Consider the following 25,585-nt stretch of genomic DNA (forward strand, 5'->3'; position numbering starts at 1 on the left):
GCTCAGAATGGCAGGTCAGCACCAATCTTACAGCATGAATTTGTAAAGGAAGTATGTAATAGAGCATAAGGACATCAGGTATTGGGACTAGATTTGTCACTATCTAGTCACATAAATTGACATGCCCATAGAATGAGAGGATAGATTATAAGATCATCAAGGGCCTAAGAAGTTCTGGCACGCTGATTCTAAGACATCATTGTCATTTTGTAAGTCTAGATACTCACTTCTTCTTGGATATTTTCCTTCACATTTTCCTAACCTTTTTCAAAACAGAAGAAAAAGTTTAAGCACAGTTAAACAGAAACAAATGTTTAAAATAGAGATTTAAAGTAGTTTTGGGTATACTGAAGATAAAATACACAAATAAAATAGTTGCTTAAGAAACATTTATTATTTTCCACATGAAAATGGAGTTACATTGTAAACATAAACTAAGTTTTACAAAGTAAATTGCTACATGACCATGACTTTGAAGTGCTAGGTTAATTTAAAGGCCCTGTGTAATTCTAATACATTCTTGGCATTTTATATATGATGACTGCTACCTTTTTTGAATATTTTCCCTCATATTTTCTCATTACAGAAAAATAACTATTTAGCATTCAATTACAGAAATAGATATTTTAAATAGAGATTTTAAAGTAACTTCAAAATATCTAAACTGAAATATATAGTTCAAATAGTTGATGAGTTAGAAAACATTTATTCTTTTCCATAAATTAATGAAATTGAGACTGTGAATGTGAGCCAAGGAACATATGAATCAAAAAGTAACCCTAAATTACTTTAATTTTGCAACTAGAGACATATACAACACAGCATTTACACAATACTATTTTCAAAATAGTTTTTTGACTGCTAAGAATTAAAATTCTCGGTGACAAGTTTTATATATGCAATCCAGCCCAGTGGGCATCAACTTTGTCACAAGAAGCAACAACATATAAACAGTATTCCCCCTTAACCAGAAGAAAATTAAGACTTTCTAAAGAGAAAATAAATCCCTTCAAAATGCAAATTATTAAGGTCCAAAGAGCATGTATACAAATGAACATAAAATCTCACGGCAAGTGCACTAATTTGTATATTAGTACTCCTTCCCTCTTTTACCACGTCCTGATTTCTCAGAAAATTTGTTCTGCACCTATTATGTAAGACACTGGGAACACAAATGTCTTGTGGTGTTCTGGCAAATGTTTAAGAACCAGCTCATGAAGGAAAGACAAGTCATTACTTACAGTATTTACCAATTTCTACTGTATAAATACTGCCACTACGGCAGCTTTCCTTCCACCAATCATTTGATGCCTAGTTTGCAAAATTTCTGAAACTTTAACAATCATCCCTCATAAGCCATTACAAACCAGCTCCAACACACCTCTAAAATATGTACCCATGAAGATATTGTGAGCTACCTGACAGTGTGGTCTCTACCATCAAGTAGCTCACAATCTCTTCATGGGTACATATTTTAGAGGACAGAAAAGAATAGGAAAGAGAAATACAATTTAAATAATCCAATTAAATTTTTATAGCTAATATTTAAAAGTTAAGAGGAACACTAAAATCCATGGGATTTTTCTACTTCTTTTCTTCACTATTCTACTTTTTCTCCTAAACTTTTTTCAGGAAATTATAATGTAGTGTACTTGTCAGAAAGTAAAGAATGAGTAGAATAAGAAGGAAGAAAGACAAGAAATCTTAAGAAATTCAGCAACATAGCTATCGTGTTTACAGGAGAAAAAACACCTACGAAGATAAGAGCAAATATAATTTAACAAAACTCATCTTCTTTAAACCTCTTTAGTTCAGTTCACAAGTCTTGAAGATTTGTCTTGATTCCTCTGGCTGCCTCTTCAATGAGATTAGCTTGCTTCTTTAGCATAATAGGAGAGCACTGCTTCACACTACTCACACAATCAGTTCATAATAAAAGGCAGAACTAAGTTCTGGAGTATGAAAACTTAGCCTCCTTTGCAGTCACCTGCCTTATATCACACCTTGGGCAACTGTCGGCTGGGGTGACCAGGAAATTCCTCTGGTAATAAAACATGGAGTCTACAGGTTGGGCATGTCCCCTGTTGCATCAACCATGGTCTAATGCACTAAGGAGCAAAAAGATTCACATCAGTCTCTTAGATTTAGTCTAGCAGAGGCAGCTGTCACTCTGTATACCAACCAGCATATCTTCTGATGGACCTTAAAGCTTAAGCCTTACCCAGTGGATAACTATGTGATTTGTGATTTGCTGAGCAATATTATTTGGTAACTGCAGAATACCTTTGAGCCAGTTTATTTTTATTAAGATTCTTTCCCCAACCTGTTGTCACAATGACTAGCAATTCTTCCTGACAAAGAAAGTCAGGAAACTTGCTATAATCTCTTTCTGGTTTATTTCATTATATAGTATGCTCATATAATCCAGAAAAAGTCAAAACTAAAAATACAAATTTATCAATACTTTGTATAAAATACATATCATGTTCAGAAGTTAAAATCCCTAGTGATGAATAAACTCAGGTTGTCGTCTATGTTAACAATGGCAGTGATATTCAACTATAAACTATCTGTTAAGAATCTGCTTGAATACTGACTTTATAAAAACAAGTAATTTTGACCTGTATGAATAATGGAGAGCCAGGTCAGATGAGAGAGGATTAAGAATTAAGCAGTATAAATGAGGTTCACTAACCCGAATCCTAGAAAGTAACCTGAATAAATTATGTGCTTTGTATTCAATTGGCAAAGACAAAGAGCAAAATAAATTTTGTTAAATATTTACTTTTTATTATAAATTGTCAGGACTTTTAAAACTTAAAATAGGAATGTCAGGTGGCTAAGAATCTCTCTTGGAGCTCTTTTGGGATTAACTATTTTGTGTATATCTCTTCATGTCAATGTAAATGCAATACATAATTTTGTACCAGGTACTACATATTGAAATTTTGAAATGTTTTACAAACATGGCTTGAATGAGCTGGTTATTTTTCTGAGAAGCCTTTCTTGTGTTAGACTATTGTTTCCCATGTCAAATTACATCTCTCCACAGAGGACTTAGACCGTATACTGTATATGAATAGCACTTACATAGCAGCAACACTAGGAGTTAATTCATATAAATGCCAAAAATAAACAGGAGATATTACAGCCTTAACATTTTTCTAACATTAAAACTCAAGTCTGAGCATCTTCAAATGCAAATATAGGAGCCTGGATAGACTGTTAAGATAGGTTTATGATTAATAATGGGGGGGGGCAGGCATCAAAGGTATAGACAGAGTATACTATGAGGAATTTATAGCAAGTCAAGGTAAAGTGCCACTGTTGTGTTGCTAGTTTTGCCACTAAATTGTCATGTCAATCAATATTTTCTCAGAGACCTGCTTACCGTGTACCATTTAAATCTCAACGTAGTCTCTTCTCCTGTAAGGTATATGGAGATATGAGAAAGCAGAGCGTAGATATTGTACGAACAGGAGAAAAGTATAAATGTTTCTGTGTGGTACCCAAAGGTGAAGTTCAGAGTTATACCTAGTGGAGCTTGTCACAGGAAGATGATGCATGTATATGATTTTAAATAAGGTAATATGAATCTCCCTTAGCTGATTAAAGGGTTACCTGAGAGTGGAATTTGTGAGCACAAGGCAAAACTGAAAGGTTTTCTGGAGAAAGATTCTCATGACAGATTACACAAGGTTCCTCTTCTTCCTCCTCATCATCCTATGGAAAAATAAACATGTTAAATTTGGCCTATTTGTTTCTCCTGAATAGAAATGTGTTCGTTAAGTGTTTCAACAATTCAATAATTTCAGTCTCACCAAATTATTTGCTCCTTCCCATGTGGCAGAACCTTGTGAACTGAGGGGTTTCCAAGCTGGTTTGGGGGTCTGGGGAGCATTAGGCTGTGATGAGGTATGACTGGGTGAAACACAATTGCCATTTGGTACTGATTTTCCTTGACTCTGAAAATAAGAATATTATATTGATAGTTTAGAATTGTTCTAAAACAGCATAAACTTATAGAATTTCAGACAATGGGGTGGAAGAAGAATTAGCAAAAGGGTAAATAATCAGATTCATAAGGAATCTTGACACAAAATGTTGACAATACTTGTCAGAGTTAGGTGAAGACAAAAATAACTCTATATGTTCTTTTAATTAAAATAATCCTTACCAAAAAAATTTTAACAAATAAATTAAATAATCTTTACAGAAAATTAAGGAAAAAAGGCACCATTTAGAATCATTCAAAGTAACCTAGAGAAAATTTCCAGAGGGTCAGTTTTATTCTAGAATGATCTGGTGAAAGACATTTAAATTTGTCCATTCAAGGACATTTGTTCTTTCAAGTAGAAGTTATTAAATTATTTACTGTTAATCAATTATTTGCTATATGACTACAGGTTATCAATTTTATTAGCATGCTATGGAAATAGTTAAAATAACCAACTATTAGAGAGATGCAAGCAGAAAGATACGAAATAATAACTGAATCTGGGTCCTCATGTATCTAATCAAGCACTCTACCACCGAGTTATATAAACCCCTAAACTGAGAGATAGAGTTTTTTACCTGTGATTTCTTGGGATCGATAAATTGGGAAATTTTGTAAACAATTTCATCAAATGTCAGCCCAGATAAGGTCTTCCCATGAGAATCCTTCAATTTTCGTAAGAAATCTGTAAGTTCCTTTCTGAAAGAGATGAAAGAAAGAGAAGTGGTGATTTTCCCTACTGACTTGAGGATATACCCTCCAAATGAGACATAAAACCCTGTTACATAATATGTATGTAGAATACAAATGTAACCCTTCTGGTTTCTTATCTAAAACAATTGATTATAGGTCCATCTGCAATTATATTAAGCCAAAACAAAAACACCTAATTCTGTTTAATAATGATGTTTAATGTTTTCATTAGTAATAAAATTTAGTATTTATTTTCTTTCCAGAAAAGAGATTATAACCTTTTTTTGAGAGCTCATTATATAAAAATTGAGTTTACCTATTTGTGTACTAAAGTTTTTATATTTTTCTCTCAAACTTCCCTTATGACTAAAATATTCCTTTTACCTAGGTTGTTAGTGTTTTCTTTCTTATTTACCTGTTAAGAGTTAACTTTTTAAAATTCGTAGAGAAAAATAAAAATTGGAATAAAAAAGCAAAAATTAAAAACCACATTTTTCGATAAAGGAACTTACAATTGTTTTAATCAATATACTCCTTTCAAATTCCCAAAGTCCACTGAGCCTACAACTACTTTTCTGATGAAAGAGAGGATCAAATATATTTCTCCCTCAAATGAAGAGTCGTGTAATTAGCCTGATATATTTACCTTTCATTTATAATTTATTCATTTTATACTTATCTATTTATAACAACTCTGTATATTATATTTTTCACTTTTATTTTATTACTATGAATTATAAACTTATCATCGAATCCAGATAGCAACAGTAGGCATAGTAAAGTATTAGTTTTTGAATGAAAATATTGGTGAAAATTCAAATTACATCCTTGGGTACAAGAAATAAAAGAAACTTCATTTGTGTAGAATTAAATATCCTTCTGCCAAAGTCAGACTATAGAAAAAAAGAGCACAATAAAATCATGATTTCTTGCACTTAACTGTTTTTCCTAACAAAGAAATTATAAGAATCTTCAATAAAATTAAGAAAATAGGGAACTATAACCCGATGATGTCTGGGCTTATTTAGCATACAATTAACTTAAAAACCCCTTTGAAAATAGGTTATCAAGGTAAATATTGCAGCTGGTAGCATTAAAATTCGATCCGTTACCACTACTAGTACTCTCAGTAAATGAGCAAACCTAAATTTAAAATGTTATTTTCTCATAATTAAAGTCTAATAATATTAGTGAAGAAGTTTAGCATTTCTGTTGAATACTATCCTTTCTTGGTAAATTTCATTTTTCTTACCAAGACCATGGTAAAGAATTATTTGTACTTCTGTGTGAATTTTATGTTTCTCTGAAAGGTTTCACTGTCACAGTTACGGCTATGGAAACTGTATAATATGATCTACAAGCACTAAATAAAAACTAAGGTACCTGGTTTGTTGTGGGAAAGCAGTTTTCAGCCTGTCTGTAATCCTCTCCAAATTCATCAGGGAAGGATCATTTCCCAGACCTGTACCAGGAGGCACAGTCTCTCCCACAGGAGCTGGCATAGTCCAGGCTATGCCAGTCATCTGTAAGGAGCAGAAAGTTATAACCCATCAGTTTTAACTGGTACAATTCCATGCCAACCTGACACTTACATACTTCAGAAAATGACTACAATGAAGAATAACACTGATACTCACATTCCCTTTTCAGAGATCCTTTAAACTAGTGCAACAACATTTCTAATTTGTTACCTAACTATTTATTATAAAATAAGACATGCTTGCCTCAGTAATTATAAACATGTACATAAATGCACAGTGTTTTTGCTGTATTTTTTATAATAGTGGAAAACTGAAAACAACCAAAAGACTGTAAAGAAGAGAATGACTAAGTTATGGTAGATCTAATTAAGTAACTAAAAGAAAATCTAAATTATGGAGCATGAATGATGTCCATGAAATACATCTAGTTTTCTGCCATAAAGTATTTTCTTGTAATATTAAAAAATTTTTTAAATGTCTAAGCATATGCACATACAGAAAAAGTTTTAGAAGTCATAAAAAAATTAGCAACTGTTAACAGTCACTGGATAACTTGAATAAAGTCTTGTAAGTAAGAAACAGAATACTGCTCAGAAAATTTGCCTCAGTATTAACCTTTCCCTTAGCAATCAGAAAATAATCTTAATAGAAAGTTAAGGTATTTCAAAGTTTTCAAGAAAATTTTATTACAATTTCATATACATATACACATAATTACTTAGAACATACAAAAAAGTTATAATTTTTTTCATTAATTACATGTAACATCATTCTTTTTGAGAAAGATTCTCTTTTAATCAAATAAAATTTTACTTTAGCCAAGACAACAAATAATTCTAGTAATTTTAAATTTCTTTATTACTTCTTCAAGCTTAGATAAAAGCTTATCTGACTATTGGTAGGTAGGAAGATTTGTTACTTGAAAGCATATATTCCAAGGTGGTGGTACTTATATTGTTTGTTTATAGATATAGTTAAAGAATGCCTAAGTGTTATACAGTACGTGCTTGTATAAATTTTTTCTTTGGCTTCATGGCATAATTTAGTTTGGAGTGATTTGGCTTCTTTGCTTTTCAATCCACCCAACAAACATGCTAAAAATAAATTATCTATTATAAATACCAATCTATTAAGCATTGTTGCCTGTTACAAAAGTAAAATTGTAAATGTGATGACTCTATAGTATAAAAATATATCTATTCAAAAACCAAGCCAGATGCAGTGGCGCACTGCTGTAATCCCAGTGGCTCATGCTTGTAATCCCAGTGGCTCACGCCTGTAATCTCAGTGGCTCGGGAGACTGAGAAAGGAGGTTTAGGAGTTCAAAGCCAGCCTCAGCAACATAGCGAGGCCCTAAGCAATTCAGTGAGACCCTGTGTCTAAATAAAATACAAAAACCAAAAAGGAGCTGGGGATGTGGCTCTGTGGTTAAACACCCTAGTATCCCCTCTACCCAACCACTGCCCCCAAAACCAAACTGTCAGTTGATAAAAAACTAATTGAAGAAGCCCATAATAGTGATAAACAACTAATTAATATCTATTTCATCACCAAGAAAGACTTACCAGGGGGGTTCTAGGTTGGCCTGCTGTAGAGATGACACCAGAGCAAACTGGTGGCATTTGAGGAACAGTAAGTATGGGTCTGAAGAATGATTCTTTCACAAGGGGTCTTCCCAAGAATTGCTGCATCTAAAAGAGAAAATTTAAAAAATTAAAAAAAAACTATACACATTTATATATTTATACAGGTTATACAGGCAATGATTTAAATTCACAGAGCAATATAAAGATAAACATGTTGAAGTTCAGATACAAAATATATCAGAAGCAATATGTTATAGTTTCCATCTTAAATGTCCCACAAAGACCCACATGTTAAAGGCCTGGTTGCCTGCTGCAAAACTATTGGGAGGTGGTAGAACCTTTAAAGGATGGGGGCCTACTGGAAAGAAGTTAGGTCACTGAGTAGAGATAAGGGTATGTCCCTGTAGAGTATATTGGGACCCTGGCTGCTTCCGCTCTCTGTTTCCCAGGGGCCATGAGGTGGAAAGCTTCCTCATCCATTCACTCACCACCATGATGTACTGCTTTGCCAAAGTCACAAAGCCAAATGGCCAAGTAACCATGAACTGAAACCTGTGAATGTGTGAGCCAAAACAAATCTTTCCTCCTTTTGTTTATCTTGGATATTTTATCACAGTGACAGAAAACTGCCTAAGAAACAATGTATGTTAGAATATTTGTTAAATATATAAATATCTCGTGTGGTGAGATATATTGGGAAGAATATTGAGAGTCAGAAAAGAGAACTGGGTTTTATTTCCACATTCTCTCGATTTAGCTTAACCTTGGATGCCAATTTCCTAGTTTGGTGATCTTTAAGGTTCCTTCCCACTTGTATAATATAGGACTACATAAAGGAGGTTCTTGGTGAGTGCTGGTCATGTTGGCTGTTAGTATTGTTATATTGTTATGCTGAAATTTCACAAAAAAACTCAAAAAGTTATCCACAGAAAATATTGCTTTTTTTGGTTATGTATTAAAGATACCACCTAATGGATGCACAGCTTCATGTTTAGCTCCAGGAGGAATAGAAGAACAAAGGAGGGTAGACCTGGCAGATAAATTCTCTACAGTGACTTCCAGACGTTTATGGGTGTCATTGTATTTACCAGGGATTTGGGGAAACCTGAACCTTTTTAGCAGCTCTCAATGAGAGAGAAAACTTGTTGGTTGGAGTACAAAAGAGGACAGATTTATTGAGCAACTATCATGTGCCAGGACTAGCATTGCATAAAGCATTAAATAGGCATTCCACTGTTTTGCTGAAGTAAAAAAAATAACCAACATTAACATAGCTTTAAGAAATGATCCTAAAACTGGCAAATGAAAAGCTAAAGGAGAGCATTATAACAGACTGGGTTGATACTTGGTTTTTAATACCACTAAAGGACAGATATTATATATCTCATAGGTAAAAAAAAAAAAAAAATTCTGAAACATATGGTGGAATGCAAATTTGAATTGGATCGTGGATATTAAAAATTACTTATAATTTGCTTAGGTAAGATAATGATGTTTATGAGTATATCCAATGAGAGTTCATCATCTTTTAGGGTATAACCTAAAGTATAAATGGATAAAATTATATGATGTCTTGGGTTTGCTTCCTCTCAGGGAGGAGAGGAAGAAGGGGTGACATAAAACAATGCTGATAATATTGAAGCTTGCTCTTGGGTTTGCAGAAGATTGTTATAATATTTTTATGTGCGTTTCAAATTTTTCATAAGTTTTTAAATAATAAATTAATGGTGGGTAACTGAGTTAAAAGTATGCTCTTTTTAAGAACCACAGTTACCTAACAATTCTTTGAGAATTAAAAAGCCAGGATACATGAATCAAGATATAATGAAACACACACACGTACACTGAGAATAATTCACATTATCAGAGACTTCGCAGGTAGACTTCTATAACTTTGAAGTCTAGTGATCATTTCTTGAACACTGGAACTTCAGAGATGGATGGCAATTTAGTGATCAGATCATCTAGTACAATTTCCTAATTTATTAATGGGAAAACCCAGAAAACCAAAGTCCAGGACAGCTGATTTGACCAATACCAACATAGCTCTTCATACAGTGAGACCTAAACCCAGTCCCCTTTAGTGTACTTGTCTTGTATAATACCGCCTCAATTTATACAAATAACACTAACATTTCTAGTATTTGTTCTCTCAAAAGTATTTTGTTGCTGCTCAATGGCCAATAGTGCTTGCATTTTTACACAACTGTGAGCTGAATCAAGAATGGTAGAGAATTGGGTTAGTAAGTACAGAAGATATATATATGTGTACCCCTCAGACCATTAACAAAGGATGCTTATAAATTGCCATTGAGCCTAACTGCCAGTGGATTATGCCCTTTATTAAAACTGGGTAAGCCACAAAGATAGTCTCTAACAGCATAAAGATCTAGAGGGTGTGGGGGTCAAGATTTCACTGTTTTTCAGTTGTAGAGTATCACAGGTATCTTCCAGTCAAGGCTGATGCTGGTTTCATTCCAGAAAACTCTTTAAAAGAATTCTATTCAGCTTCTCAGTTTGTGGAGCCCTTTTATCACGGGAAAGTTTGATTACAGCCTATAAGCAATATTTTGAATATGGGCAGAAGGTATAAGATTTTTGGAAATCCTACCAAAAATATGTGTTGCTTCCTGTAATAGATAATCTTTGAAATTTCTCTGTCAGCTACTTCCTTCTCAGGGTACTTGGGTATTGATGATGTGCTAAGTCTAGAACAACAATGTTCATAAAACATTGTTCCTGTAGAAACTGAACTGACCAAAATTATAAAAGGCAATACTATTATTCTAAACTAAAGCTCATGGGGTATATCATAAAGTTCTTTTAGTTTTGGATTCTGCTTTCAAAATGTGCAGTGTTAACTCCATACAACTCACATAATTTGTTATATTCAACCATGAATAGAAATAACATTTTCAGAGTTCTACTACAAGCAGTTGAGTGCTGATATCAATAGTCATCTGCTTCCAAGAATCTTATACCTTTCTTCTTTTACTATGACCAGTTCTATTAAGATTATAAAAAATTATTACCTAATGCTATCATCCTAAAAGTTCTTTTGAAAACCTGTGAGAATTCACTGGATGTGAAGGTACAGAAATACGTATATGGTGTATCTGGTTAGATTCATTGTCTCGTAAGGAGCAGGGAATGGGAATAAGTGTAAGCTGTCCTTGCATTGAAAATAAACTAGAATATAAAAGTTAAAGAAAAGAGAGTCTAATGTAGAAATAGAGAGGAGTGAATCCTTAGTAAATGCTTTCTAGGGAATGATACTGAAATATTTCAGTTATTCTGTGGTAACATGGAGGAACCAGGAATTCTGAGTATTCATCAGGTATCTCCTACAATAGAGGTGAGATTGAGGATGAGAAAATATTACTTTTTAAATTGCAAACAAATCACTAAAATCCATTCATAGAACCCTACTGCACTGGCTTCAATTGAGTCAGCCAGTTATTACATCATTTGGAAATTATCATCTGTTAATTGTATTAGTAGATATGGAGATAATTGCAACATCAAACATACTGCATAATCAGTGTTTTACATCCTTATATTATCAAAAATAAACTGGCAATTTTCTAAAATGTCATATTTCTTACCAATATTTCAGGACTGGGTGGTGGTGGAGGAAGCTGGACTGGAGGCAAGGAACTCAAGGCAAACCCTTGCTTCACCTTACTAATTTGCTCATTGTACTGTGTCTGGTGGAAGAGAAAAGATATTTTAAAGCACAATCAACTTCAAAGAAATAATATACTTGATATAGTTTTGAATAATCCAACAGAATAGTAGCTCTCAATCCACTGATGGAAAGAATATAAAAACATAAGACCAATGCTATAAACCACTATCCCCACTGTAAATACTATATTTTTTAGATGTGTTTGTTGACTGACAAGAAACAGTGACACATAATTCACAGTTCCTTGTGTAACTCCTTGTTTCTGTAAGTTTAAGTGCCAAATAGGAATCACTGAAATAAAGTATAGAAAGAATCTAAGTCAGAGGAGTCAAGTAATACACAGGAAAACAAGCATTTTTAACAAAGAGCTAAACTACTTAAAAATGTTCATTTTTAAAAACTAAAGGGAAAACTTTGGGAATACTGATTAAATGTCTACATTTTGTTTATCTCAAAAAGTATATACCTTTAGCTTGCTCTTACTCCACATGTATTTTATTCTTTTAGATTTTGCCAAAAATGAAACTTCAATCCTGGAGGCTTATTATTATGTTTTCAACATTCTGGGCCACTCTCTCCATCTTGCTTTACAATATTATTTGGCAAACAACCCACAAAAGCAGGAAAAGAAAGTCTTATAAAATAAAACATTTAGAAGTTTCCACACAGGATGTGTGCTTGGAAGAAAATAAAGACAGAGAAAAAAGGGACAGCTCTTTAGACACCAACAGATATGCTAAAGACACACTAAAGACTGAGTAAAGAAGAGTCTGGGGAAAAACAGTCAAAACCACCAAGGAAGAAACTGTACAAGTCTATAGTCTTTGAGGTAGCTCCTCACAACTGAGCACCAATACTTTCTTGCTCTGTTGTAAATTGCAAAACAATCAACATTATGTATCAACTTTACAGATATAAATATTCTAAAACCAAAAAAAAAAAAAAAATTCTAAAACTAAATGAATTACTAACTATTTATTGAATTACTTCTTTAGATTACCTTTCCCCTTATCCCAATTCAAGCAAATCATTGATTAAGAATTAGTTTGCATTATGGAATAATTATATACAAAGTTAAAACTGAAAATGAGTACAGGCCTAGTTGATCTTTCTTTTAAGTTGAGCATATTATTACTTAAAACTAGTTAAGGCACTTATTTTTGATGGGGTAGCATTAGCTTTGGAATTTCAGGGAAACCAGGTATGAGGGACAAGTTTTGAGTTTATCATTACCTGGACTAAGGATCTAAAGGCCACATGTATGAATCTAGAATGCTCTCTACCATCAAATACATGAAAGTAATCTCAATCTGAAAGCTTAAACTTTGGTATCTGAAAAAACAAAATAACAACAAGAACAACAAAAAATGCTCTTCCCTAAATTTCTGTAATTGCTTTTATTTTAGATGTCTTGTTTAACAATCAGCCAATTTGCTCTAAATATATTTCAGGACTTACCCTGAGAAATGCGATCTTGTTTCTAACATCCGTCACAATGGCATTCCAACTATCTACTGCAGCCTTTAATTGAAGTGATTCTAGATTGCTGATGTAAACAAAGAAACACAGAGAAATTTCTTTTTATGTAACACCTAGGCTTCTGCAAATTTCCGTTATGTTCTCTAGCATACATGTAAATAACATATAACTATAAAATTACTTCTATCACCAATAATTCCCTTAAATTAGGTCAAAGTTGTGTATGGAAGAGTTTGTTATTAAAAATAAAAACAAAACTAATAATATATATAAATTGTTTTTTCAAGAGAAAATCAACCTTAGTCTTCCAGAATGCCAATTTTTTTCTAACTTGGTGATATTTTAGAGACCATATTATAAAACCTTTGCATAGGAATATTTCCAGTGAAGTAGGGAAGCTATATGGGAAATTGCCTTAGTCATTTACTACAGGAGCATTTTAAAAAATGTTGACCGGTCTTAGAAGAAGGTTTTGGTCCATCTTCACATTAACTCTGACATCACAGAGCCAGAGCTGGCTTACCTGGTTCCTCTGTAAATTAGAAAAAGATACTGCCTTTGGCAGGGCAAATTAGAAACAAATACCTTTTTGGTGAGGATGAATGAGATTCCTTTGTGCATTGCATAAACTGCACAAACACAGTAGCTTTGTCAAGCCATGTCCAACAAATAACTAAGTTTGAACAACTCTGAATCTTCAGGCCTGTCATCTTTAGAAGGGACTTCATGTGGAAGTCTAAAATGTCTGTCTTTTGTAACACTGTCATACTTGTATTACCAAACTCAAAAATTTTAAAACAGCAGAATTAGTTTTCACTAAGATCATCTCATAGAAAGAGGCCTCATAATATTTTCATTTATACTGCATTCTTTCTCTCTGTAGCAAGCAAAGGAAGACCAATCACTTACAACAGTACTTCCTAAACTTGAATGCCCATCAATACATCCTGGGAATCTTGCTAAACATCAGAGATTCTGATTTTTAGAAGAATGATAATTATTAAAATGCTAATCACTAAAAAAATTAAGGATGTCTTGATTACAGAGATTCTTTTTAAATTAAGTGTTTAATGTCAAAGGTATACCCCATAAGATTAAAAATTTAAGGAAAATTTCATTCAACTTGCTCAATATTTGAAAACTACTCTTACATAACATAGTAAGAAACTGCCCTTAGCATGTGATTTTAGGTGTTAATACTGATTTTCCCTCAAGGTATCCTAATAGCGTTTGATATAAGCATTATTAATAGAGACATTTAGATATGAGCTTGCAGAAAAAATCTTTAAATGTCTAATTGAATACTCACTACTCAATGAAGTTTCATTATGTATGTATTATAGATGTATTTCTTCTGTTCAGGTAAAACTTGTACATGTCCTCAATATATAGCATTGTTTGATAATACTGTGAGAGTAAAGTATTTACTTCTCATATAAAAAACAAATAAAAACAAGCATTATTAGGGAAAACAACTAGAAAAAAAGTTTTCCAATTGACTGAGACTTCTGATATAGTTCACTGTGAAGGAAAGAAAAAATCTTTCTACAGCTTTTACTGTACTCAATGCTTCAGCAGAGGCAACAAAAAGTACAGCCATCAAAGTGACTAACTTCTGAAATATATATATGGCTATATGTGTGTGTGTGTGTGTGTGTGTGTGTGTGTGTGTGGCTACCTTACTCCAAAGATTCTGGTATACTCTACGTGAAATACATTGTAGATTACGTTCAACCTTGAAGACATTTGTGAACCTCTAAGATCAAGATGCATTCATTATGAGGAAAAGGTTACCTTGCAGCCATGTGAGTCACTCTGGCAAGCTGATTGAGACACTCCTTTTCAGTCTGCTCCAGATGAAGCAAACCAAAATCTCTACGACACTGTAAGAAATACACCTATGGATTTTGACAGAAAAAGAAAGAAGTTGAAGGTGTCCTTCTTGTAAGTGAATATTGGCTCAAGTAAATTTTAAGCTATTTTTCAATCTCTCCCAATAGCACCTGAACTTCTTGATCATTCAAGATACATTTTAAATATTTTTGATCGAATGTAATCCTACAATTCTAATGTTCATATTCAATGGTTACTGCTAGTAAACATTCCAAGAATGTTACTTTTCAAACTTGCACACATACTGGTATAATTTTTGAAACTTCAAAAAAATGATCCTTTGATCCCAGAGATTCCAATTTAATTGATAACAGGATTAACCTGAGCATTAGGATAATAATTTGGGTAATCATAATAGGCAGCAAAATTTGAGAACACTCAAAAGAAGTCCTGCTACTTTTTTCCCTTGATGAATAGGCAAATAATGAATCAGACCACACAGAAAGATAACAGTCCAAAGGGCCTTGGAGTTTCTCCAATATCAGAAATCCTTTCTAAGTCATAACTGATACACAATGACTTAGCCTCTGTTTTTTACTACTCATCACACAATATTCACTACAGATTATACTCTTGGACAGCATTGTTACAAAGTCCTTCCTTTTTAAAATTAATAGTGGAAGCAGAAATAAATTTTTGATTAAAGTAGTAAAAAAAGAAGAATACAAGCTTGAGCTTTTAAGGTTATGTGGGCTTTTTCTTCTGTTAACACTCGTATTTCAAAACCACTTCCACAGATTTTGAGTTCAGATACACTCCTTGGTTCTTGAATTCTGGAATCCCAAGTACTCTGCTAGAGAATAGAGCTTACCAATGACAGAGGTGGGAAGGTTTGTAATGCTTTTAATGTCAGCGAACTCTCCAAAAATGTGAATCTTATTGTATATCAAGTTTGGTTATCTATAAATAAAAATTACATATACATATACAATTATATTTCTTTTGAGCGATACTAGCTATGGTGTTCTAAGCTAACTTAGAAGAAATTGGGTGACTTTCTAGGGGCCTGGAAAATAAGTTCGTTTTTGACTCTGGGGTATACAATGTATATGGAAAGTGGCAAAGAAAAGAAATATTATGGCAGTAGTGAAATGTTATTTTTTAAAATTAGGTTATTTATCCTAGTTAGGTATATATGATAGCAGAATGCATTTTGAATCATTGTACCCATTGCAGCACAACTTTTCATTTCTCTGATTGTACACGATGCAGTATCATACCATATGTGCAATCATACATGTACCTAGGGTAATGAGTCCATCTAGTTCCACCATCTTTCCTGCCCCAATACTCCCTCCTCTCCTCTCCCAATCACAGTTCTTCCATTTTACCATGCCCCCCTCCCATTATGGATCAGCATCCATATCAGAGAGAACATTCGGCCTTTGGTTTTTAGGTATTAGCTTATATTTAAAGTTTGGCTTAGTGACCTGGCTTCATGAAACTTCCCCAAGGTTTATGTATTTCCTGTACAATACCACAACAGAATGATTTCTTGGAATCACTGAAGTAAAACAACATGTGATCATAAACACTGAAGTACTCATATGCAGTATGCCAGTGAGTCAAAAAAAACATGAGTTTAAGCTGTGTTTTCCTTCTTAGTACTAAAATATGTTATTTTGGATTATTCAAAACCAGCCTTTTTTCATTCTTTAGGATACCAGTATTACACAAGTAAAACATCCCTCCCTCACTCTTCATATATATATATATATATATATATATATATATATATATATATATACACATACATATATATACACATATATATATATATATATATATGTATATATATATATATTTTTTTTTACCTCAGCTGTTAAGGCTCTGCTAGTTTCTGCATTCACCTTGCTTAAGTATGTTTTAATTGTGCTTTCCAGATTATGCTTCTCCATTTCCCACTGGGATCTGAAATATATGATCATTAAAGAGTTATCAACATTATAGCAAGAATCACCTTTTTCATCTTATTCAGGAGGAAGAAACATATAAACTATACCATGAGTAGAAAATGATTTTTTGGAAAATTATATAACACGTGAGAACAAGAGAAGATATTGCTCAACCCCTATTGTTATCCTTTAGTATCAAGAGTGCAGAAGTTTTAAAGTTGTCAGTATATGGGTTATTATCTAAGACTTGGTTCTAAAATCAAGCTGTCTTAGGATGAATCTTAGCTCTACAACTTACTAAATGTAAAGTCTTGCTTGAATACAATGGACTGAATGTTTATACCCCCATTAAAATCCTAACCTGCAAGATGTCGGTATTAGGAAACGGTGTCTTTGTGTGTTAATGAGGTTATGAAGTAAAACCCTTATGAAAGGGATTAGTATCCTTATAGAAGAGGTTTGAATGAGCTGACTTTCCCTTTCTGCCATGTAGGGTGACAGTGAGAAGATGGCTGTCTACTGAGGAAGCAAATCCTTACCAGATACCAAACTGACCAGTGCCTTAATCTTGGACTTTCCAGCCTCCAGGACTATGAGAAATACATTTTTGTTGTAAATAAGCTACTTATTCAATGGTATTTTTTTAACAGCTCAAAGTAAGACAGCAAGTTACTTAACTTTTCTATACCTCATTTTCCTCACAGGTAAAAAGAAAGTTGTATTATTTTTAAAAATAGCTGTTGTGAAAATTCATTCAGACAATATACATAAAGCACTTTGTGTTTGGCACATACATACTAAATAAATGTTAGCCACTATCTTTGTTAATAAATTTTACATCAGGTTTCCACAAACCCTTTTGTATCCTAACAATATAATAAAACCACAAAAGTTTTCATTATTATTGTCATAAAATATTTTACTGGTTTTATCAGTGCTCTCATTTCATACCTTAAAATAAGAGCAAGTTCTACATAGCTTGAGAGGAAGGAGAAACATAAAGGTCAGGTCATTGTTTATACAATGGAAAATGGTTTCCTATAATATTTCTTTCTTTTTTTCCTATCCCTTCTCAGTTTCCTATACTTGAGTCCCAAAATTCTATAGTAAATACAAACCAAACTCTGTGTGTGTGTGTGTTTTGTACTAAGAATTGAATCCATGGGTACTCAGTCACTGAGCCACATCTTCAGCCTGTTTTATACTTCACTTTTGAGACTGGGTCTCACTAAGTTGTTAGAGCCTTGCTAAGTTGCTGAGACTGTCCTTGAACTTTCGATCCTTCTGCTTTAGACTCCCAAGTTGCTAGGATTACTGGCATCACCACACCCAGATATCTTTAATGAAAATAATCAATCAAAAATGCAACAGTGTAACAGGGACTATCACAAAATCATTCTCAAGGTTTTACTATTAGAAGCACTAAGAAGCTCAAGTGCCTGAAAATATTGATAAGAAGCTTGACAATAATATTATTAATACCATTAAGGCCAGAGTTTTTTGAGGAGAAAATAAAAACCACAAAATACTCAAATAGACAAATTAACACAATAGAAATATTATGCAATTAAATATTGTGCAAAATTTGCTTTAAAGAAAAAAATTGTACTTCATCAAAAAAATTTTTGACTTAAATGATATCCTGAAAAAAATGAAGATTACCCACAGAATGGAAGAGTATACTTCAAAGAAACTTGTATCCACAAAATACAAGAAATTCTTAAAACTTACTAATAAAAAGACAATCAAATTTAAAAATAGGCAAAGAAAGCAAGTAAAAATTTTTCCAAGAAGATAGATGACTAAAAAGCACATGAGAAGAGCTGGGGTTGTGGCTCAATAGTGCGGAGCTTGCCTAGTGTTATGGGCAAGGCTATTTAGGCAATGACCAAACAGACTCCATTTTTACCCTGAGACTCCATGTCATGTAAGAAATGCTTCTTCCATGAAAAAACTCTGCCTCTGCCATCCTGATCCTGCTTAGCACATCCTGCTTAGAAATGCAAATGTTTCTGTTCTTCTTATACAATGTAAAATTATTCCTTTTTTTGGTTCCCATTTTTCTTGGGCAATGTACCCTATCAGAGAATGATTGTCTAGACGTTAATAACCATTCTTTAAACTGTATGTAACCAGTGTTATTTTGATCCACTTCTCCTTCTGCTTATGATTTTAGAGCTCATGATTTTTATTTATAGTTTTGAATCATAGCAACAGCTATTTATAATTAATGTACTGACATGATTTACTTGTGGTTTTGGACTATAAAAAGTGTGTTCTAACCCTTGAAGAGGGTTGAAGGGTGTAGACTTGCAGCCTGCCCCTTGGCCCGCCAGCTGGTGTTCCATCTCCTGCTTTGAGATTGACTTGGTGATTTATTACAATCTCACCATAACATTGTGTTATGGTGAGATTGTGAATACTGATGGCATTTATACATAAAGATTTTGTGAATGTTTTTCATTGTGTGAGAGGCATTGTGTACGATCCTCAGCATCATATAAAAATAAATAAATAAAATAAAGGTATTGTGTCCATCTACACTAAAAAAAGAAAACACATAAGAAAATGTTCAACATAATTAATCACTAGAGGAATGCATAATGATATAGTGCTTCAAACAAAACAGGTAAAATAAATACAGATAGATAACAAGTGTAGTAAGAATGTATAAAAATCAAAATTCTATATATAGTTATTTTGACTATAAAAATGGTGCTGCTACTTGGAAGATAGTTTGGTAGGTCTTCAAAAAGTTAAACATTGCCAGGCATGGTGGTTGCATAACTGTAATTCTAGTGACTTTGAGGTAAGAGGACTGCAAATTTGAGACGGGCCTCAGCAATTTAGTGAGACCCGAATTAAAAAAAAAAAAAAAATGCTGAGGATGTGTCCCAGGATCTAATCCCCAGTACCAAAAAGAATAAAAAGTTAAACGTAAAGCTTACTGCTGACCCAGAAGTTCTTCTTCCTAGTATATATTCAAAAGACAGAAAAACATTCACAAAATCTTTATGTATAAATGCCATCACTATTCACAATATTGTACATACTAACCAAAAACTTGGTAAAAAGCCAAATTTCCAACAAATTAATGAAAAGATAAAATGCGTTATATTTATAGAATATTATATATTCATAAAAAAGAATGAGAACTGATATATGCTACAACATGGATTTTGAAAACATTATGTTAAGAACTTAATTGCAAGGGGCCACATGTTATGATTAATTTACATAAAATGTCCATAACAGGCAAATCACATAAAGACAAAAGGTAAATTAGTGTTTGCCAGAGCTAGAGGAGAAGAGAAGGGGGAATGACTTAATGGGTACAAGGTTTCTTTTGGGAGGTGATAAAAATGTTCTGTAAAAAGACAGTGGTGATGGCTGTATACCTCTACAAATATACTAAGAAACCAACAAACAACTTTCATATCCTCAGTCTTTTTCATTTTTTATTTTGAGATAAGTTCTTGCTATGTTGTCTAGGCTGGCCTCAAACTTAGGATCCTCCTAACTCAGGAGGATTATTATTATTATTACTGGGATTATAGGCATGTGCCACGCCTTGCCCAAACTGTACATTTTAACAAGGTGAATTTTATGCTATATGAATTAGATCTCAAAAAAGCTGTTCCTACAAACAATAGGTGAATGAGAATAAAACTTGGCTAATTTCACAAAGCAGTCACACCCAGTAGTATTAATTAGGGTAAAAAAAAAATAACTCTGAAGTTTTAGTCTGAGGCAATAGTTTGTTGTAGGCCTATAACATTGCTGATTCAATCTTTCTCATCATTTTTTTCAGGATCAGACCTCCCAAATTGCCTAGCACACTTCCAATTTACATCTATTGTCCCAATGTAATTACTGATGCTGCTAAGTATCATGCTCAAAAGTACCCAGTTTGGCCACATGTGGTGGTGCATATCTGTAATCCCAGCAACTTGGGAGGCCGAGGCAGGAGGATCCTGAGTTCAAGGCCAGTCTCAGCAATTTAGTGAGGCCGTAAGCAACTTAGCAAGACCCTATCTCAAAATAAAATGTAAAAAAAGCTGGGGATATGACTCAGTGGTTAACAGCCCCTGGGCTCAATCCTTGGTACCCCCCAAAAAAAAGCAAGGTACCCAATTTGGATGACACATTATATGGCTACCCTATCCATAACATATAGAGAGAAATAAGGAGTTTCAGAAAGGGCATACCAACCAAAGAAAAATCTAAGTTTGTACCTTTTCATGGAAAGTTGCTCTTTAAGGTTCTTGATTTCATTATCTTTAGCATGGATCTGACGTTGTAATCTAGAATAAGAAAGTAAATTACATAATGTTAGAAATTTTCGCCTTACCCCAGTCAGAATAGCTCTACCTGTAGCCAAAGAAGGGACCAACTAACTATGTCTAATTTGGATCACAAATCTTGAGCCTGAAATATTAATTGAACTTGTGATGGTTAATTTGGATTGTATAGTTGATTGAACTGGGAGACACCAGGAAATGCCTAGGATTAAGATACTCTGGGTGTGTCTATGACAGTATTTATAACAACCACTAGCATGTGGGTGGGACAGTAAACTGTGGGGGAAGACCTGTCCTGAATGTGGATGGCACTGTCCAATCAGTTGAGGATTCAGATGGAATAAAAGGTGGAAGAAGAAAGCTGCAGTAGATGAAAGCTCTTTTTTTTTTTTCTTTTGAGCAGGTGCATCTATGACTGCTGTCATTGCCAGTGGACATGACACCAGCTCCTTCATTCTTCCAATGTGGACTCTCAACAGATATTCTCCAGAAGTCCCTAGGCCTCAGTCTCAGACTGGGACTGCATCATTGGTCATCTGGCTTTCCAGTGCACAGATAGACATTTAGAGACTAGTCAGCATCTGATTGTGTAAGACAATATAATAAATCTCCTTTTATAATCATTCATATAAATATCCTGTTGGCTCTGTACATTTAGAGAATCCTAATACAACTTCTACACCTGGTCCTTTTGAACTTAACTGATTTCTGAGTCTGATTTACTGACTTCTCAAAGAAAGGAGAATTATGTACTAACCCAGTACATTAGAAAGCCAGAGAAAAGTGTTATCTTGTATCTCAGCACAATGATTTGGAAAAGGTTTACCCATTAGACTTTACCCACTAGAAAACAGGGATAGTATCATCTTTTTTTCTAAAATGGTTGTGGGATTCAGAACTTCAAGTTCCTTAATGAGATCACTGTATCGAGTCATGCAAATTATCAAACAATTAAGATCTTAAAAAAAAATCAGACCTTAAATATAGAAGTAATGCGGTTGTGTGCATAGAATTTAATTAAAAGTATAAATTATAACTTGGGAGTCACATGACTTAGTTCTGGAAAGATTGGGTAAAAATTTCATATAAATCAGAAAAAAAAACTATGGATCAGATTAAAAATGAATATGCAAGAAATTCTTAAGAGAAATATAAAGTAATACCTTTTGGCTGACATATGTAGTCATATACCATTTTTGAGGTTCCTTCCTTGTGTGCTGCCATATTTATTCTTATAACCAAGCTTTTTTATAAACCTGTTAATTAGCTTCAATATAAAGAGATTTATAGCAAAAATACATTTCTCCTTAAGTCCTTTATAGTTCAGATTGTTGGGATACATAGGTGTTTGATTAATATACATTATAGAATGCTAAGTCCTTAAAACAGTGACTTCAATGTTGGCTGAATTATTAGATTTTAGAGACTACCCATTCACCTTTACTTTAAATTTTCTGAAACTTGTAGACTTAAATGTTCTGTTGAACTGAGGAAACAATGAAAAGAAACCAGGCCCCACTTTCTGTAGAAGAGATCATGTTCTCAAGTGAAGAATAAGAAATACAAGCTTTGTTACAATATAATACACAGAAATATGCAGACAGAATTGAAAAGTTAGTCATATATGTTGCTTAATGATGGGGATACATTCAGATAAATGTTAGCATGAATATAATAAGGTGTACTTACACAAACTAAGATGGTTATCATGTCATTAGACAATATCATTTTATGGGACAACCATCACATACATACTCAATGGCCAAAACATTTTTAGATAGCACATAACTGAGATAAGATTTCTAAGATGACATCTTTTTCCTTATATACTTCCATTATTTCAGTATTTTACCCAGTGTAAGAGTAGAATGGGCAATAAGAGTTGACAGACCAATTTGTGTCTTCATACATGTACTTTGGATAATAATGTCCATCACATTCCACCATCATTGCTAACCCCACCCCCTTCCCCTCCCACCCCTCTGCCCTATCTAGAGTTTGTCTATTCTTCCTGTGCTCCCCCTCCCTACCCCACTATGAATCAGCCTCACGTATAAAGACACGAATTGGTGTGAATATACTTTGTATACAACCAGAGATATGAAAAATTGTGTCCTATATGTGTAATAAGAATTGTTTTTAAAATATTTTTTTTGCTTGTAGATGGACACAACACCTTTATTTTACTTATTTGTTTTTATGTGGTGCTGAGGATTGAAACCACTGCCTAACATATGCGAGGCAAGTGCTCTATCACAGAGCTACAACCCCAGTCCCATGTAATAAGAATTGTAATGAATTTCGCTGTCATATATAAATTAAAAAAAATAAAAATAAAAAACAAAACAAAATAAAACAAAGAGTTGACAGCCAGTGGGAAATTCAGAAGACCTGATTCTTAAATATTGTTGGGTAGGTAGGCACAGTTCCCATTATCCAGCATGGATATGAACCAGCTATATGTGTTCAGGCATTTGTAAGTAACTTTTCAGTCCTATTTTTCTCATGTTGGAAGAAATTCTTCAATTTTCTTTTAAGATCTAAAGTTTTCCAGCTAAGTCGGGCTGGCTGTCAAGTTTGTTATATAAATTTTATTAATAGCAGTTTCTTGACATTTACTAACTGCTTATTGTAGTTTATACAAAATATGTCACTTTCATATAAATCTTAACAACAAATATTTGCAAAACATTTATTGTAGGCATGGCATGGAATTTGGGTCAAAGGGAAGAAATATTTTTTTGCTATCTAAAAATCTCCATATTATAAGATAAAAGAAACCAATATTTATAATTAAGGAAATGCTATCACACACTCTTAGGAAATGTTTCAGTGAATTAAATAAGAAAAAAGGCTTAAAAGCTTAATAGGGAGTTCATGTTTTCCTTCTGTCTGGCTATCTTTCTTTCCTTCAGCACCTTGTATTATGTTTTCAATGAAGTTCTTCCTTCACTGAAGGAAGCTCTTTCTCATCCAAATAATCAAAGGTAATTTCTTTACTCTATAAAATTCAATTTTGGTATTTATATGTACTTTTCAAAAGTTAAACTTTTATTTTGAAATAATGGTAGAATCATACGAAGGTCTAATAACAGATTCCATGCACACTTTCCCAAATTTCTACCAATGGTAACAGACTGCAAAATTGTAGTATAATATCATAATTAGGATATTGAGAGTGATTAATTGAACAGTTTAAGCCACAAGATCCTTCATTTTGCCCTTCAATAGCTGCTCCCTTTTCTTTTTTATAACCTTGGAACCACAAAACTATTTTCTATTTTTAAAATAGAATAAATTCTCAAATTTTAAAATAGAATAAATTCTCAAATAAATTCTCAATGAGAATCGTATAGAAATGGAATTTTATAAAGTATAAGTTTTGGGGATTGGCTTTTTTCAACTCAGTATAATTCCCCAATGTCTTCAAGGTTTATAGTGATATCACTATTTCTTTGTGGATGATGATAACTCATGTCTTTTGTCAGTTTTGCTAGAGGTTTGCCAAATTTTAATGACATTTTCAAAGAACCAGTTTTTTGTTTCATACATTTTCTCTGTTGTTTCAGTGTTTCCACCTCCATTATTTTTAATCTTTATTATTTCCTTCCATTTGCTTTGAGATTATTTGGGTTTAATTTGCACTGGAATTTTTGAAAATTCTCACTTTTTCCTTTTTTCTAATGATTGTATTATTTAGTGCTATATAGTCTTAGAACTGACAGCTATGCACCTAAAATTTTAATATATTGTATTTTCATGCTAATTTAATTCAATTTACTTTTATTTACCTTGAAATCTTCTTTAACTGTTGAATTATTTAGACCTGAGTTGTTGCCATATATTTGGAAGTTTCCTATTATCTTTCTGTTATTTATTTCCAGTTTTATTCCTTTGTGATTCTAGAACATGTTTTGTATGATTTTCAACTCTTAAATTTGTTGAGTATTGTTTTATGGCCCAGAATGTGTCCTGTGTGCACTTAAAAGCATGTGTATCTGGCTGTTGTCAGACACTGATTAGATAATGTTGGTTGATGGTTCTGAACTCTTCTAAATCCTTGCTGATTTTTTGTTTACTAGTTCCATAAGTAATGAGAATGGGGTTTGAAGTCATCAACTATGTTGTAGATTTTTCTGTTTTCCTTTTAGTTCTATCAGATTTTGCTTCATGTATTTCAAGGATCTGCTGTTTGATATACATACCTTAAATTCTTATGTCTGCTTAGTGGATTGATCCATTTTGTCATTATTCAATGTCCCTTTTTGTGTCTGGCAGTTTTATTTGCTCTGATGTTTACTTTATTTGATATGAATAGTTTGCATATTTACCATGTTTTTTCTTTCAAACTGTTACTGAATTTGAATTGAGTTTCTTGTAAACCACATATTATTAGAACATATTTTGTTTGCTTGTTTTTAAGTTCACTCTTTTAGTCTTTTCCTTATAATTATTGATATGTTAGGGCTTAACTGTCATTTTACAGTTTGCTTTCTGTTTATATCCCTCATTTTTCTTTTTTTTTGTTTTGACCATCTTATGGGTTATTCGAACACTTTTTTTTAGGTTCCA

At 33.1% G+C, this 25,585-nt stretch overlaps 1 protein-coding gene across 6 annotated transcripts in view; it reads right to left on the reverse strand.

Moving 5' to 3' along the window:
- Positions 1-372: 372 nt before the first annotated feature.
- Positions 373-25,585, reverse strand: part of Dzip3 (DAZ interacting zinc finger protein 3) — an 87,664-nt gene continuing 62,451 nt past the window's right edge. For 5 of the 6 annotated variants that reach the window (XM_071615374.1, XM_071615375.1, XM_071615376.1 and 2 more), the window contains 11 exons: positions 20,948-21,016; positions 16,632-16,728; positions 14,719-14,822; positions 12,904-12,991; positions 11,363-11,464; positions 7,737-7,862; positions 6,074-6,213; positions 4,576-4,696; positions 3,822-3,965; positions 3,622-3,723; positions 373-2,108 (listed from right to left, as the gene is read on the reverse strand). In XM_071615374.1, the coding sequence (XP_071471475.1) occupies positions 1,998-2,108; positions 3,622-3,723; positions 3,822-3,965; positions 4,576-4,696; positions 6,074-6,213; positions 7,737-7,862; positions 11,363-11,464; positions 12,904-12,991; positions 14,719-14,822; positions 16,632-16,728; positions 20,948-21,016 (1,204 nt within the window). In that variant the 3' untranslated portion in view covers positions 373-1,997. The remainder of the gene's footprint in view (positions 2,109-3,621; positions 3,724-3,821; positions 3,966-4,575; positions 4,697-6,073; positions 6,214-7,736; positions 7,863-11,362; positions 11,465-12,903; positions 12,992-14,718; positions 14,823-16,631; positions 16,729-20,947; positions 21,017-25,585) is intronic. The other variant, XM_071615377.1, reaches the window with a different exon arrangement.

The sequence above is a fragment of the Marmota flaviventris genome, chromosome 8 (genome assembly GCF_047511675.1).
Source record: "Marmota flaviventris isolate mMarFla1 chromosome 8, mMarFla1.hap1, whole genome shotgun sequence".
Lineage (NCBI taxonomy): Eukaryota > Metazoa > Chordata > Mammalia > Rodentia > Sciuridae > Marmota > Marmota flaviventris.